Below are 17135 nucleotides of genomic sequence, written 5' to 3' on the forward strand. Positions count from 1 at the left end.
CTTAATATTTGAATATACATAGTTTTTACTATATTATTTGTACCTATTTATAGTTTTATTATTTGATTTTTGCCTTATTTTCGTAAATTTTTTAGATTAATGGTTAAGTAAATTAAAAAACTGGGTTACATTTTAATCAATTAATTATTTTTTGAAACAATCACGTATTCAATAATAACGGAATAACCATTGTTGGGTAATCTTATTCATTTTGTCGCAAGGTAGTGAAACTGAAGAGGTTGACACTGGTACTTCTCGGTTGCGATAGCAGCAATTGGAAAACCAGCTCAATTGGCGATACTTTGTGACGTGCGGTCAATTAGCAATGGCAACTGCCACTGGACGCAGTCAAACAAACCCTCAGCTTCGCCTGGTGTTTCAAGGAGAGGATGATACGGGCCCCCCCAGCCAGCTGGAAGAATCCCCATCCTTGTGCCAGTGCATTTTTCCATCACTCCGAGCTCATTTTTATGAGTTCTGCTGACGACTCCATCCTTCAGGACTACCGACATCCGGACAGTCTGACAGACTGCCGCTCAAATGGGAAATAGGGACATGTTGGTTTTCCAGCTTTCGATTCGCAGGCGCTGTCATTTCATGAAGCAGCTTCTAGTTCATAAATGTAGGGGATGCACTGGCAATAAAACCGAGATCTTTATTCGATTGATTTAGATTCGCACATGGATATGCAAAGCCTAGCTTGAAATATATTTTTTAAAAGCGCCAAATACAATTTGAATTAAGTTCTTTAAAAAAAATAGATGATATTCAAAAATACAAAAAGTCCAATAAGTAATCTTAATATATCTTATTTGATACTTTTAAAATATTTTTTTCTAATATTGAAAATTCCATACTTAACCTCTTTTTAATGTATACTTTTTATGTAAGCATTATGTTTTTAATTAATTAATAATATATTATTTATTATTAAGCTTATGCAATAGGCTGGTTTAGAATTCAAAGAAAAATTTTTTCTACTCAAAAACAAATAGAGACATCCACATACTCCGACAGCTGCCACCCAAGCCGAACAAGGACCTGCCACAGATGCTAATACACGGTGGCATTGAGCCGTGCGATGTTCCAGGAAAGTACCAAATGCCCTCCCAATCCTGCCCAAACACACTACTTTACTGTGATAATCATACGAGGCCCGTCGAATATTTAAAGTAAAATGCATAATTACAAGCCTCTTGATAATTTATTCTACCAACTCAGGCTAACGGCTTCGCGGCTAAGCGATCCTGGATTTATGGCCTCCATCTTGCGCATTCCTTTCTTGTCTACCACGTAGACATCGAAGTTCCGCTGGTTAATGATTAGCCGTTTCTGGATCTCCACCACGCACTTTCGCAAGATAGAGTAGGCTTCCGCTTGGGTAAGCTTCGAGTGCCAAAACCGCTGCAGAATGCTGCCACAAAACATGCTGCCCCATCCGTGGCCGGCGTGGTTGATGGACTGTGCCGCCCCCAAAGAATCGATGTAGTGGAGGTCGGGGCCCTCGGCGGCATCGTACCCTGCCAGAAGCATCGCCACATGGTACCGGGTGTTTGTGCGTATGTAATCCGCCAGATTTTTGCGCGTAAAGTGCGCTGCAGCTTTGGCACTGAGATGGTATCCGTGGGCGATTTTGTACAAATGCAGGTTCTTGGATATGTAATCCGTAAACTGTATGGTATCGCCTCCATCGCCAACTGTGGCCATCATGTTGAAATCAGAGAGACGGTGAATTTTCGATTGATCTAAAAATTCAAAAGGATTATTAGTCGTTCATAACTATATCATAAAGGAGTTCTGAAGAATTCTCCTCGATTTTGGTTTTGTTTTAATATACATATATAACCTTTTTTTAGTCACTGCGTATCTTAAAATCTGTAAGGGGGATATTAATGCAATATGTTACTATGAATCGCAGATATAATACAATTCACTATGCAACGAAAGAAAAACTATCTTTGCTTTTATCGGTGGATGTAGTTACTTTATAGTATAATTTCGTCAACATTTTATATACAACATAAAAAATTATTAAATAATGGATAAATACAGAATAATAAAGCTAATAAAGAAATTGAAGAATATTTTAGTTTTCGGAAATAATATGTAATGGGCTTTAAATAAATACCAATATTTACCATCCTTCATAAAGATCAGAGACTTTGCTTGCATTGTATCCGAAGCGAGCATCACAAAGTCTATTCCCTTGATTCCCAAAATGGTTTCCATTGCCATGATTACAAAAAATTTTAAATTAAGTACCGCGGAGGATTGCCAAGATTTTTTTTGTTTCGTGAAGTGGATTTATGTTTCAATTGGATGAGTGTTGGGTATTTGACAGTTATTTAAAAGGTGTTCTTACCTAGTATTTTTGAGCTTTATTTTTATGCTACGCTTTTATTGGTGAATGGTCACTGTGGACGGCAGTCCACAAGGTGACGAACTGCATGCCTTAGCGCGAGCGAGAAGACTCTATACGAGGTGTGTTCAAAAAGTAAGGTGACTTTATATTTTCAAGAAAAACTATTAATTTATTTATCAATATTTATGTTGTTCCCTTCAAAGTAATCCCCCCTCAGATATAATACACTTAGGCCAACGGTTTTTCCAATCATTAAAGCACTTTTCGGTATAGCCTTGAGCTCTTCCAGCGATGCAGTCTTTATCTCTTCAATCGTTGCAAATCTTCGTCCTTTCATAGGTCTCTTTAGTTTTGGGAACAAGATGGGCCCAAATCCGGTGAATAAGGTGGCTAAGACATTATTGTGGTGTTGTTTTTGGCCAAATAATCCGTCAAAAGCAAAGATGAGTGAGCAGGGGCATTATCGCGATGCAAAAGCTATGAATTGTTTTTCCACAATTCTGGACGTTTCCTTTGTATTGCTTCTCGCATACGGCGCATAACTTCCAGATAAAACTGTTTATTGACCGTACGACCATATAGTAAGAACTCCTGATGCACCACTCCATGGTAATCGAAGAAAACAGTTATTAAAACTTTGACATTAGATCGAACTTGGCGTGCTTTTTTCGGTGTTGGCTCACCTGGGCTCTTCCATTGCGGTTTTGGTTTCGATATCATAACCATATACCCATGATTCGTCACCACTTATGACCCTTTTGAGTAAATCTGGGTCGTCGTTGACGTCATTCAACAGCTCTTGAGCGATGCTCATGCGACGGTTCTTTCGGTCAAAATTCAAAAATTCAAAATCCATGCAAAACACTAAAGTTATGTCATTTCCGATCAATCAGGTGATTGACAGCTATAGTATATAGTCTTATATACTGCCTGCAAACAAAACAAGGTTTTGTGCAAAGTTTCAATTCGATAGCTTCAAAACTGAGAGACTAGTTTGCGTCGAAACAGACAGACAGATAGATAGACGGACATGCTCATATCGACTCAGAAGGTGATCCTGATCAAGAATATAAATACTTTATCGGGTCGGAGATGTCTTCTTCACTGCGTTGCACACTTTTGACCAAAATTATAATACCCGCTGCAAGGGTATAAAAATCGAAAATAAGTTTCCGCGAAATTTGAAAAGTCAAGCCGAAGAATTTAACATTTACTTTATGCATCCCATCTGAATGAATTATATACTAATCGAAAAGTATTGGTAAGTAAATTTGGGCTGGTGAAGACATTTCCCCAGATAGAATATAAAGAAAAGACGCATAACGACGCATCGATTGGTAACACAACTGATCCGAAATTTCGTTCTGAAGTTATTAAAGAAATTGGATTTTTACAGATCTTTCCAAATGAAGGCAGTTTGTCCTTCTTTTTGTCTGCTTGCACTATTTTACCAATCCTGAAAAAATTGGAGATGTTTATTACTATCGTATAAGCAACTTTTGTTCTACAACTTTTTAAAATACATTAACCCTCTAAGACTACTTTCCAAAATAATTGAAAAAAACTATGCAAATAATTTTTTTTAAAGTAAATGAATGCTTCTAAGCTCAATTATGTGCTTAAAAATATCGTAGAATCTTCGGTTCACCTGTAAGGTGAGAAGAAAGGTAAGCGGGCCTGAAGGCACGCTTGGGGCTTTGAGGGAAAAAAAACATTTTCAAGTAATGAATATTTTTTTTTATTTTTTCTTATGGTACTCTACAAAACAGTTTTTATTTGCCGTGCAGCATAAATGCAGATTGCATTTCGTGCATATGCATTGCGTTTGTGAAGTTTTACAGTGCTTGCAATATCTTTTTCCACTGTTTCGATCCAACCAATGGGGGAAATGGTTTAGCTGATCAAAGCGCAAGTCCGATATTGGATGTTTTGATTTGTGACCATGTTTGAGCTCATGAGGTCGATGAGAGAGTGGAGACTGCTTTGCCCGATCTGCCTGCATTGTTCGTCCTGACTGAGAGGATGGAGACTGGTATGCCCATCGCGGTGAAGATGTATTGTTGGTATTGATTGGGCGACCCGGTAAGTTTTTGTGTTTATATGTCACCAGCCCTGCAGCTAGTGTTTCGCGAAAGTCTGGGAGTGCAAGTAATTGTTTGCATTCGTTCTCTGTTTGCATACGTCTGTATAAAATATAGGCGTTGGTGGCTGCCATATCAATTAGGTGATAAAAAATACGTGTAGCGGCATCCCTAGTTTTTGCTCTAATATGATAGCGTCCCATTAGGCCGTCCATGAGATCTACGCCGCCCATGTGAGCATTATACTCATGCACAATTTGGGGACAATCAATTGAGATGTGTCGCTTAGTCTTTCTATCAAAGCGAGAAGCCTTTGCAGTTCCTTCACGAGGGTTTGTCTTATCAAATGGCTTTACGCCCACATAGGTGGACAAAAAGCGAACAGGTTTGCTGTCTTTCCAGAGTACATTGGTTATATCGACACCATATGAGGACCCAACGTACTCAGTCGAAAAACCCCTTGGCAATTTGTTAATGGCAATATCGTTTGGCAGCTTGCAATTGGGGATACGGTTTCCTCGCACCGTGCCAAGGCTATAAATACCTATCGCTCTTAGATATACCATCAAAGGCAGAGATGTATAAAAATTATCGAAGTAAATGATGTGATTCTTAAATCTTTCTACGGTTTGTGTTAAGCGCACCACAATGTTGGCTGAAGCACCAAGATCTGGGTGACCAGGTAAGACCACATTATCACCTGCACCGCTGTAAATCTCAAAGCGGTATGCGTATCCAAATGAATCGCATAATACAAATAGTTTAATGCCCCACTTGTGCGGCTTATTTGGCATGTACTGACGCAAGTGGTGCTTCATTTTTGTGCTGCACATTTGCTCGTCAACACAAAGGCGAGCATACTTAGGCACCGAGTCAAACCGTTTGTTGAGACAGTCTGCAAACTTTCGCGTACGGAACAAAGGATCGTAGCCTGGTTCACCCTTTTTGATCCGTTCGCTCTCATCCCGTAGCGACAAGTACTTTTTGATTGACTCGAATCGGCTTCGGGACATGCAGGCTTGTATAGGTCTGAGCGCATTTTGTCCCCAGTAGCTCTTCAGATTTGGGTAGCGATAAAAGGACATGTACATCAAAATACCTATGTAATGATGCATCTCATCAGTGTTAATTTTGAACTTATTGTTTATATCATCATTTAAAGCTGCGCGCATGGTTTCGTCGACGATCATATTAATGATTTCTGCATTAAAAAAATAGCAAAAGAACTCTAGAGGAGTTTCGAGCTCCTTTATGTCTGCTGGAAGCGAAAAGTCGCCTCGAAATGCTACATTGTTAACATGTAACTGCATACATTTCTCTCGCCACATAATCTTACTGGAATCTTTTGTTATTGATTCAATACCTGTGTAAAAAAAACTAATTATTCACAAAAGTAACACATAGCAATTAAATTTGGTTTACCAGCTCCATTGAATCCACCCGAATTTGGCGGAGATGCGCACGCCGAATCTTCACTGATTGGTAATGGTGATCGCGGTCTTTTTTCAGTTCTCTGGGAAGTCTCAGCTTTTTGTGCATTGTTTTGGACATTTTCAACATTACTTTCAATAAATGATATAGTTTCAGCATCCTCTAACGCAGAATTAAGAGCATCCATTATATCAATGTCCTCCTCCTCGTCGTCACTTGAACTTGACACTTCTACATCCGACGGAACTGAGTCAAATATCTTGAGCAACTGCTCATCTGTCAAGTCGGACAGCTTATACCGAACCCGGTTTGCCATTTTCTATAATATTTCTAATTCTATTTAGTAAAATCACTCCATCAACAGAAACAAACACATAAATTGCAATCATTTGTGAAGTTATCAGCTGGCAACAAAAGTTGTCTTGGATCCCCAAACGGGCCTCAAGGCACGTATCGCTCGTTCGCTGTCACAAAGCATGCTTTTTATATATTTGCAAATCTTTAACTTAATTTTAAAAGTAAATAAACTTACCTTTCAAGAAAAAAAATAATGAGCTGGATAGGTTTTATATATTTACTAATATTTGAACAGCAACACACAACCTACCGCAGACAAAATTTTACGCGCGAAAAAACATATGCTTTGTGTATTCCTAAACATAAGTCCCGTTAAGAGCTTTGGAGATCTTAACAGCTGACACTTATAATTGAATATGCTTTTTATTAACCGCCAAAAATTATTTAAACGATTAAAAAGCCTTTAGTTTATTTGTTAGGGCCAAAAACGTAATACGTGCCTTCAGGCATGCTTACGTCTTAGAGGGTTAAGTTTACGTTAAAAAAATAAAAAAAAAAAATGTGTTCATTAAAAAAAAGTGCTTACACCTGTTCGGTGCATTTGAAACGCGTGTATTTATCCGGCTTCTATTTAAAACTATTAATAGCCATTTAAAAGTTTTTTTAAATCTATCTATTTCACTTCTTTGAGACCAAATGTCTTATTAGTAAGCAAAAAAAAATACACCGAAAAATAATTTTTTTCGGAAATTTTTTTTTAAATTAAATTCTCTTGTTTGTTCTTATTTATGTTTCACTAAATCACTTATATATGGGAAAATTTGTTTACTTAAGATATAGTCCTATAAGCGGAGCTACCAATTTTGTGCAGCCACCTGTGAAATGTGTGTATATTTTTTTTGTGAGCAATTTTTTTTGAGCTGGTGCATGTATGTATATGTGCAATAAACTTGAAAATATGGAGTAAATTCTTTCAACTTTTACTTTATTTGAATAACTAAAACCGAAAGCCAAATTGAAATATTATTTAACATTAGTTTTTAAATAAAAAATGTTATATTCAAACGTACCAAAAAGTTTTTGAAAAGTTATTAAGTTTTGGACAAATTTGAGAAAAATAAAAAGAAATTTAAAATTTTCAATAAATTCAAAGCTATCATGATTAAATTTACTAATCAATAATCCTAATTCTCTTGAATATGAGTCCCAACAAGACATTCGGGTCACATGAAAAAAATGTAATATTCTTATTCGGCCCGTGCAAAAAAAAACCAAAACAAGAAAGGAAAGCTAACTTCGGGCGGAGCCGAAGTTTATATACCCTTGCAGTCCAATCAGTTATATGGCAGCTATAGGATATAGTCGGCCGATCCTTATGAAATTCGACAAATTGTTTTTCCCAAAATAGAATCTGTACCAAATCCCATCTTTATACCCTTGCAGAGGGTATTATAATTTTGGTCAAAAGTGTGCAACGCAGTGAAGGAGACATCTCCGACCTTATAAAGTATATATATTCTTGATCAGGATCACCTCCTGAGTCGATATGAGCATGTCCGTCTGTCCGTCTGTCTGTTTCTACGCAAACGAGACTACGAGACTCTACGAGACTAGCTCTCAGTTTTAAAGCTATCGAGTTGAAACTTTGCACACACCCTTCTTTCCTTTGCAGGCAGTATATAAGTCGGAACGGCCGGGATCGGTCGACTATATCCTATAGCTGCCATATAACTGATTGATCGGAAATGCCATAACTTTGGTGTTTTTTAAGTTGGAGGGTTGAGACTTTCCACACATGTTATATTTGACCAAAATATCTTGTGTACAAAATTTCATAAGGATCGGCGACTATATCCTATAGCTGTCATAGAACGATCGAAATTGGCATAACTTTGTTGTTTTTTAAGTTAGAAAGATGGGATTTGGTACAGATTCAATTTTGGGAAAAAAAATTTGATTTGTCGAATTTCATAAGCATCGGCCAACTATATCCTATAGCTGTCATATAACTGACTCATCGGAAATGCTATAACTTGGTTGTTTTTCAAGTTAGAAGCATGGGAGTTTCAATGGATTCCTCTTTTGGCAAAATAATTCGATATGCCAAATTTCATAAGGATCGGCAGACTATATACGATCCGCTATATATCTAATAATATAAGATGCGTGGCGCCACCTAGCGGACTGCGACTCAACTGCAAGGGTATATCAACTTCGGCTCCGCCCGAAGTTAGCTTTCCTTTCTTGTTCTAACTTAAAAAACACCAAAGTTATGCCCATTTCGATCGTTCTATGACAGCTATAGGATATAATCGGCCTATAATAGTAGCTATATATAGAAACTATAATATTTCATAATTATAGTTATGAAATTTTGTACATAAGATATTTTGGTCAAATATAACATGTGTGGAAAGTCCCAATCCTCTAACTTAAAAAACACCAAAGTTATGGCATTTCCGATTAATCAGTTATATGGCAGCTATAGGATATAGTCGACCGATCCCGGCCGTTCCGACTTATATACTGCCTGCAAAGAAAAGAAGGATGTGTGCAAAGTTTCAACTCGATAGCTCTAAAACTGAGAGACTAGTTTGCGTAGAAACCGACAGACAGACAGACGGACATGCTCATATCGACTCAGGAGGTGATCCTGATCAAGAATATATACATATACTTTATAGAGTCGGAGATGTCTTCTTCACTGCGTTGCACACTTTTGACCAAAATTATAATACCCTCTGCAAGGGTATAAAATGTAAGGCACGTGCCAGGTAAGAATAAATTTTATTTTTTCGTTACCAAAATTGATATAAGATATTCTGGGCTTGCATGCAGGTTCATCACCGGTATTTTACCTCGTCAAGAGGTGTTTTTATATTATTTATAAAGAGGAAGATTTTCAACGATAATCAATTCATTTCTTTATTATGCAGTAATTTCGATCGGCATACATGGATACTAGGGTATGCGGTGCTTGTGCTATGGTATACGCACTTTACTTGCATTGTGTAAATTTATGTTTCTTGCTTCATGGTGTTGCTCATTAAAGTAAAGAAAGAATAGGCTGCCTTGCAGGTGGCCTGGAAGGTGCTCAAGTGAATAGGCACCAATCCACCAGCTAGAAGAAGCTGGTTCATCTTTGTGCGCTCCGAAAGGATCAACATGGTGCTGCGAAAACTGCGGCTCTGCTCCACCCAATTGCAACGAAAGGCTGCGTAGTGAAGCTCATGGAAACTGTTCTCCATATTGGTTCCATAGAAGCACAGTGGATAAGTCTCAAGAGTAAGGCCAATCAGAAAAGACACGTAGTATATGCGGTCATAGACGGTCTCTACATAAAACACCAGACCGAAAACAGTGACTCCAACATTAATAGCAATGACAATGAACTGAACAAACATGGGCCAGGTGATCACACTCCGGGAGAGATCCAATAACCTGCCAAATGAATATGAAAATTCGGTTTTCGGGCTTAAATTTTTCAACAAACCTATAGAGCTGCTTCTGATCCTTGATGCATTCCCTGAGCTCCGCCTCATTGGCCTGCAATGATTCGCCCTGAAATCCGATTCCAGATATGCGTAAGTTCAACAGTTGGCACTGCTGAGCAATCAAGAATAGAGCCAACGGTGGAAAGGAATCGCCCACATAATTTTGGAAGACTTGAACAAAGACAACGAGCTGCTGGTATGCCACTGCCACGATGTACGAAGACCAGGAACTCGTCCAGTCCAAGGGGAACCACGACGGATACGGCAAGGAGCGCTTGTCTTTGAACAAAAAACTCATTTGCAAACTGACAATTACAATACAAGATATTAATAGAAAACCCCTGGAAAGAAAATGCAGTCGTTTTTTCATCAACCGATGACAGATTCTTTGTTCCAGGCCTGCCACTCGCTTATCCATTTCGGCGATGATATTTTCCATTTCCGCCAGGTTGCTAAGCCTGCGAGTGTAAAGTCCAAACTTAACAATGGTAGCTAGTGATGTTATTGTCAGGCTAAAATTGGTAATGTTTTCCAGCGTCGAGTCGTAGCTAAAAAGCGAGAGTGCCAGCATCGGGAAAGCTAAAGCCACCAAAAAATGGAAAGCCATTGCCCATCCCCGGAAATGGCCTTCACTCAGGTCCTGGGCCCCCAGAACTCGCCAGGCAAGCCTTTGGTCGCAGAAATAACTTTTACCAAGGATTTCCATTTCTCTTAGCTGTTCTACTTTTACTGAATCCTGTTGACCATGGGGAAGGACTTTTATGGCACCTTTCCGAGTAATTATAGTAATTATTGTAACAATAATTTCAAGAAAAATAGTATGAGTAAGATTTTATATACTCTTCCTTTATTATCTCTTTGGACCTTCAGATATTTTGTACAAAATGTACAATAAGCAATATAAAGTCCGGCTTTATTAAATTTAAAATGTGAATAAATTGTTTAAATGTGAGTAGTCTACCTACAGAAAGTATACCATTTAATTCTTTATACTCTACCAATCCCGGCTGGAGTATAAATGTGCAAATTAAGTCATTATCTTACAGTACAAGTAAAAATATAATTTCGTCAGCAGAACACAACACCTGGAAACCCATTTGAAACGCGTGTATTTATCCGGCTTCTATTTAAAACTATTAATAGCCATTTAAAAGTTTTTTTAAATCTATCTATTTCACTTCTTTGAGACCAAATGTCTTATTAGTAAGCAAAAAAAAAATACACCGAAAAATAATTGTTTTCGGAAATTTTTTTTTAAATTAAATTCTCTTGTTTGTTCTTATTTATGTTGCACTAAATCACTTATATATGGGAAAATTTGTTTACTTAAGATATAGTCCTATAAGCGGAGCTACCAATTTTGTGCAGCCACCTGTGAAATGTGTGTATATTTTTTTTGTGAGCAATTTTTTTTGAGCTTGTGCATGTATGTATGTATATGTGCAATAAACTTGAAAATATGGAGTAAATTCTTTCAACTTTTACTTTATTTGAATAACTAAAACCGAAAGCCAAATTGAAATATTATTTAACATTAGTTTTTAAATAAAAAATGTTATATTCAAACGTACCAAAAAGTTTTTGAAAAGTTATTAAGTTTTGGACAAATTTGAGAAAAATAAAAAGAAATTTAAAATTTTCAATAAATTCAAAGCTATCATGATTAAATTTACTAATCAATAATCCTAATTCTCTTGAATATGAGTCCCAACAAGACATTCGGGTCACATGAAAAAAATGTAATATTCTTATTCGGCCCGTGCAAAAAAAAACCAAAACAAGAAAGGAAAGCTAACTTCGGGCGGAGCCGAAGTTTATATACCCTTGCAGTCCAATCAGTTATATGGCAGCTATAGGATATAGTCGGCCGATCCTTATGAAATTCGACAAATTGTTTTTCCCAAAATAGAATCTGTACCAAATCCCATCTTTATACCCTTGCAGAGGGTATTATAATTTTGGTCAAAAGTGTGCAACGCAGTGAAGGAGACATCTCCGACCCTATAAAGTATATATATTCTTGATCAGGATCACCTCCTGAGTCGATATGAGCATGTCCGTCTGTCCGTCTGTCTGTTTCTACGCAAACGAGACTACGAGACTCTACGAGACTAGCTCTCAGTTTTAAAGCTATCGAGTTGAAACTTTGCACACACCCTTCTTTCCTTTGCAGGCAGTATATAAGTCGGAACGGCCGGGATCGGTCGACTATATCCTATAGCTGCCATATAACTGATTGATCGGAAATGCCATAACTTTGGTGTTTTTTAAGTTGGAGGGTTGAGACTTTCCACACATGTTATATTTGACCAAAATATCTTGTGTACAAAATTTCATAAGGATCGGCGACTATATCCTATAGCTGTCATAGAACGATCGAAATTGGCATAACTTTGTTGTTTTTTAAGTTAGAAAGATGGGATTTGGTACAGATTCAATTTTGGGAAAAAAAATTTGATTTGTCGAATTTCATAAGCATCGGCCAACTATATCCTATAGCTGTCATATAACTGATTCATCGGAAATGCTATAACTTGGTTGTTTTTCAAGTTAGAAGCATGGGAGTTTCAATGGATTCCTCTTTTGGCAAAATAATTCGATATGCCAAATTTCATAAGGACCGGCAGACTATATACGATCCGCTATATATCTAATAATATAAGATGCGTGGCGCCACCTAGCGGACTGCGACTCAACTGCAAGGGTATATCAACTTCGGCTCCGCCCGAAGTTAGCTTTCCTTTCTTGTTCTAACTTAAAAAACACCAAAGTTATGCCCATTTCGATCGTTCTATGACAGCTATAGGATATAATCGGCCTATAATAGTAGCTATATATAGAAACTATAATATTTCATAATTATAGTTATGAAATTTTGTACATAAGATATTTTGGTCAAATATAACATGTGTGGAAAGTCCCAATCCTCTAACTTAAAAAACACCAAAGTTATGGCATTTCCGATTAATCAGTTATATGGCAGCTATAGGATATAGTCGACCGATCCCGGCCGTTCCGACTTATATACTGCCTGCAAAGAAAAGAAGGATGTGTGCAAAGTTTCAACTCGATAGCTCTAAAACTGAGAGACTAGTTTGCGTAGAAACCGACAGACAGACAGACGGACATGCTCATATCGACTCAGGAGGTGATCCTGATCAAGAATATATACATATACTTTATAGAGTCGGAGATGTCTTCTTCACTGCGTTGCACACTTTTGACCAAAATTATAATACCCTCTGCAAGGGTATAAAATGTAAGGCACGTGCCAGGTAAGAATAAATTTTATTTTTTCGTTACCAAAATTGATATAAGATATTCTGGGCTTGCATGCAGGTTCATCACCTGTATTTTACCTCGTCAAGAGGTGTTTTTATATTATTTATAAAGAGGAAGATTTTCAACGATAATCAATTCATTTCTTTATTATGCAGTAATTTCGATCGGCATACATGGATACTAGGGTATGCGGTGCTTGTGCTATGGTATACGCACTTTACTTGCATTGTGTAAATTTATGTTTCTTGCTTCATGGTGTTGCTCATTAAAGTAAAGAAAGAATAGGCTGCCTTGCAGGTGGCCTGGAAGGTGCTCAAGTGAATAGGCACCAATCCACCAGCTAGAAGAAGCTGGTTCATCTTTGTGCGCTCCGAAAGGATCAACATGGTGCTGCGAAAACTGCGGCTCTGCTCCACCCAATTGCAACGAAAGGCTGCGTAGTGAAGCTCATGGAAACTGTTCTCCATATTGGTTCCATAGAAGCACAGTGGATAAGTCTCAAGAGTAAGGCCAATCAGAAAAGACACGTAGTATATGCGGTCATAGACGGTCTCTACATAAAACACCAGACCGAAAACAGTGACTCCAACATTAATAGCAATGACAATGAACTGAACAAACATGGGCCAGGTGATCACACTCCGGGAGAGATCCAATAACCTGCCAAATGAATATGAAAATTCGGTTTTCGGGCTTAAATTTTTCAACAAACCTATAGAGCTGCTTCTGATCCTTGATGCATTCCCTGAGCTCCGCCTCATTGGCCTGCAATGATTCGCCCTGAAATCCGATTCCAGATATGCGTAAGTTCAACAGTTGGCACTGCTGAGCAATCAAGAATAGAGCCAACGGTGGAAAGGAATCGCCCACATAATTTTGGAAGACTTGAACAAAGACAACGAGCTGCTGGTATGCCACTGCCACGATGTACGAAGACCAGGAACTCGTCCAGTCCAAGGGGAACCACGACGGATACGGCAAGGAGCGCTTGTCTTTGAACAAAAAACTCATCTGCAAACTGACAATTACAATACAAGATATTAATAGAAAACCCCTGGAAAGAAAATGCAGTCGTTTTTTCATCAACCGATGACAGCTTCTTTGTTCCAGGCCTGCCACTCGCTTATCCATTTCGGCGATGATATTTTCCATTTCCGCCAGGTTGCTAAGCCTGCGAGTGTAAAGTCCAAACTTAACAATGGTAGCTAGTGATGTTATTGTCAGGCTAAAATTGGTAATGTTTTCCAGCGTCGAGTCGTAGCTAAAAAGCGAGAGTGCCAGCATCGGGAAAGCTAAAGCCACCAAAAAATGGAAAGCCATTGCCCATCCCCGGAAATGGCCTTCACTCAGGTCCTGGGCCCCCAGAACTCGCCAGGCAAGCCTTTGGTCGCAGAAATAACTTTTACCAAGGATTTCCATTTCTCTTAGCTGTTCTACTTTTACTGAATCCTGTTGACCATGGGGAAGGACTTTTATGGCACCTTTCCGAGTAATTATAGTAATTATTGTAACAATAATTTCAAGAAAAATAGTATGAGTAAGATTTTATATACTCTTCCTTTATTATCTCTTTGGACCTTCAGATATTTTGTACAAAATGTACAATAAGCAATATAAAGTCCGGCTTTATTAAATTTAAAATGTGAATAAATTGTTTAAATGTGAGTAGTCTACCTACAGAAAGTATACCATTTAATTCTTTATACTCTACCAATCCCGGCTGGAGTATAAATGTGCAAATTAAGTCATTATCTTACAGTACAAGTAAAAATATAATTTCGTCAGCAGAACACAACACCTGGAAACCCAAGGGCTATTAACAAATGTTTATTTTAGGTCTTATAAAATGAGGTTTACGTATATAAAATTTTTTCCTTCCTTAAAAAATGGTATTTTATAAAAAAAACCTACAAAACCTACTCCAACTTCGTTTAATTATCCACTTCGAGGTTCGTTGATGTGCTGTTTTCTTGAATTAGATAGAAATGAGATCAGTATTAAAAAGTCGCTACAACTTGCCATCATTCTGCACAACATTCTGTAAACTCATGGTATCTGAGAATAAGACGACAAAATCTCCAGCCCTGACTCTTAGAAGAGTGTTTGTTTCAGTTTTCGATTTTGAAGTGAGAGCGGCGTGTCACGTATTGATTATTTGTAATAAACTCTTTAACAAGATGGTTTAATTGTTTTTTACAGTACTCTTTTTTTATAAAAGTAGTATAAATAGTTAGTATTTAAGTTTAAAATTTATGTTCAAAAGTAAATCTAATAATACTAACCAAATTTGAAAAAATAAAAAATTGATGAAAAATGTGGTCAAATGGTTGATGATTAGTCAAACATTTTTTATTCTATTCGGCTCTAATTTTTAGTCTTCCTTGCATTCACAATACAATTTTTGCGTAGAGTGATTACAAGGATCTACCCCGTTGCCCCGAATGCGCTTTCGTCCTTTTCCGTTTGGATTGCACCACCGTGGGTGCGAGGGCACTTAAAAAGCACTTAGTTGTGTTTCATTGAAATAATTTTCAGCGTTTCCGCACTTGAACACGATTTTCATTATCCGCTGGCTGCATTTTACTATCGCCTCCCATTGTCTGAAAATTTAATGTGATGGAAATTCGCGCCATTCTGAATAATTATCACATCTATTTGTGAAATGGAAATATTTCCGCAATTAAAAACATATTTTCTAGCACCCTTACAGTAATGCAGACCGTTTCCACTCCCACGTCCTTTGTTGTTGCTATTTCAGGCATTAATGCTGCAATTAAATGGAGGGGCTGCAAACAAAGAAGGAAGCGCAAGTTAATGGTACATACTTCTTTGTGATATAAAATTTGTCTCAGGGTCATCACAGTCTGGCCACAGGGCACTTGCGGAACGGGATTCTATTCCTCGATATGTATGATGGAAAAATGGCAGGAGCTAGACATACGAATATATTTGTAAGTCGGCGAACGCGTAATGCCACCGACGCGGCATTAATAAGACGATCACGCATATATGTATGTTGACCCTGTAGTTGTGAATACTGCGCGGCTATTACTAATACTTATTCGTATTCTATTGGCTGAATGAAGGGATGCTTTTAACAACAACAGTTAGTCAGAGAAGAATACATTGGAATAAGGAACTGTATATTTTCACATTGTAATGCGGTCATCTATGTGACTCTAAGTGAAAATATCTGATATTAATTTTGGTGACGAAAATATGCTACATATATGTATGTATACAAAATTACACACTAAAAATATTATACAGAGGGTATTATAATTTTGGTCAAAATTGCAGAGGGTATTATAATTTTGGTGAAAAGTGAGCAACGCAGGGAAGGAGACATCTCCGACCCTATAAAGTATATATATTCTTGATCAGGATATGTCTGTCTGTCTGTCCGTCTGTCTGTCTGTCGGTTTCTACGCAAACTAGTCTCTCAGTTTTGGAGCTATCGAGTTGAAACTTTGCACACATCCTTTTTTCTCTTAGGTGGTATATAAGTCGGAACGGCCGGGATCGGTCGACTATATCCTATAGCTGCCATATAACTGATTGATCAGAAATGCCATAACATTGGTGTTTTTTACTTGGAGGGTTGAGACTTTCCACACATGTTATATTTGGCCAAAATATCTTGTCTACAAAATTTCATAAGGATCGACCGACTATATCCTATAGCTGTCATAGATCGATCGGAATTGGCATAGATTTGATGTTTTTTAAGATGGGACTTGGTACGAATTCCATTTTGGGCAAAATAATCTTATTTGACAAATTTCATATGGATCGGCCAACTATATCCAATAGCCGCCATATAACTGATTCATCGGAAATGCTATAACTTGGTTGTTTTTCAAGTTAGAAGCATGGGAGTTTCAATGGATTCCTCTTTTGGCAAAATAATTCGATATGCCAAATTTCATAAGGATCGGCAGACTATATACGATCCGCTATATATCTAATAATATAAGATGCGTGGCGCCACCTAGCGGACTGCGACTCAACTGCAAGGGTATATCAACTTCGGCTCCGCCCGAAGTTAGCTTTCCTTTCTTGTTCTAACTTAAAAAACACCAAAGTTATGCCCATTTCGATCGTTCTATGACAGCTATAGGATATAATCGGCCTATAATAGTAGCTATATATAGAAACTATAATATTTCATAATTATAGTTATGAAAT

General features: G+C 37.6%; 4 protein-coding genes across 5 annotated transcripts; all 4 read right to left on the reverse strand.

Annotated features, from left to right (window-relative positions):
* Positions 1-1185: 1185 nt before the first annotated feature.
* On the reverse strand, positions 1186-2368 carry LOC6496716 (probable proteasome subunit beta type-2). Of its 2 annotated transcripts, none has more exons than XM_001967285.4 (2): positions 2139-2368; positions 1186-1745 (listed from the first exon to the last, which is right to left on the reverse strand). In XM_001967285.4, the coding sequence occupies exons 1-2, from the start codon at positions 2233-2235 to the stop codon at positions 1210-1212; spliced, it is 633 nt and encodes a 210-aa protein (XP_001967321.1). In that variant the 5' UTR covers positions 2236-2368; the 3' UTR covers positions 1186-1209. The 2 variants fall into 2 exon arrangements, with proteins under 2 accessions (XP_001967321.1, XP_014759263.1); XM_014903777.2 differs by having other exon boundaries at positions 2129-2268.
* A 1637-nt stretch (positions 2369-4005) lies between these two features.
* On the reverse strand, positions 4006-6811 carry LOC123257342 (piggyBac transposable element-derived protein 4-like). The gene is made up of 2 exons (XM_044716095.1): positions 5866-6811; positions 4006-5806 (listed from the first exon to the last, which is right to left on the reverse strand). The coding sequence occupies exons 1-2, from the start codon at positions 6188-6190 to the stop codon at positions 4101-4103; spliced, it is 2031 nt and encodes a 676-aa protein (XP_044572030.1). The 5' UTR covers positions 6191-6811; the 3' UTR covers positions 4006-4100.
* Positions 6812-9063: 2252 nt separating this feature from the next.
* Positions 9064-10757, reverse strand: LOC116655435 (odorant receptor 23a-like). The gene is made up of 2 exons (XM_032453335.2): positions 9665-10757; positions 9064-9612 (listed from the first exon to the last, which is right to left on the reverse strand). Exons 1-2 carry the CDS (start codon positions 10369-10371, stop codon positions 9189-9191), a joined length of 1131 nt encoding a protein of 376 aa, XP_032309226.1. The 5' UTR covers positions 10372-10757; the 3' UTR covers positions 9064-9188.
* Positions 10758-13071: 2314 nt separating this feature from the next.
* On the reverse strand, positions 13072-14751 carry LOC6496715 (odorant receptor 23a). The gene is made up of 2 exons (XM_001967284.4): positions 13660-14751; positions 13072-13607 (listed from the first exon to the last, which is right to left on the reverse strand). Exons 1-2 carry the CDS (start codon positions 14364-14366, stop codon positions 13184-13186), a joined length of 1131 nt encoding a protein of 376 aa, XP_001967320.2. The 5' UTR covers positions 14367-14751; the 3' UTR covers positions 13072-13183.
* Positions 14752-17135: the final 2384 nt, after the last annotated feature.

This window comes from Drosophila ananassae, chromosome 3R (genome assembly GCF_017639315.1).
Source record: "Drosophila ananassae strain 14024-0371.13 chromosome 3R, ASM1763931v2, whole genome shotgun sequence".
Taxonomy (NCBI): Eukaryota; Metazoa; Arthropoda; class Insecta; order Diptera; family Drosophilidae; genus Drosophila; species Drosophila ananassae.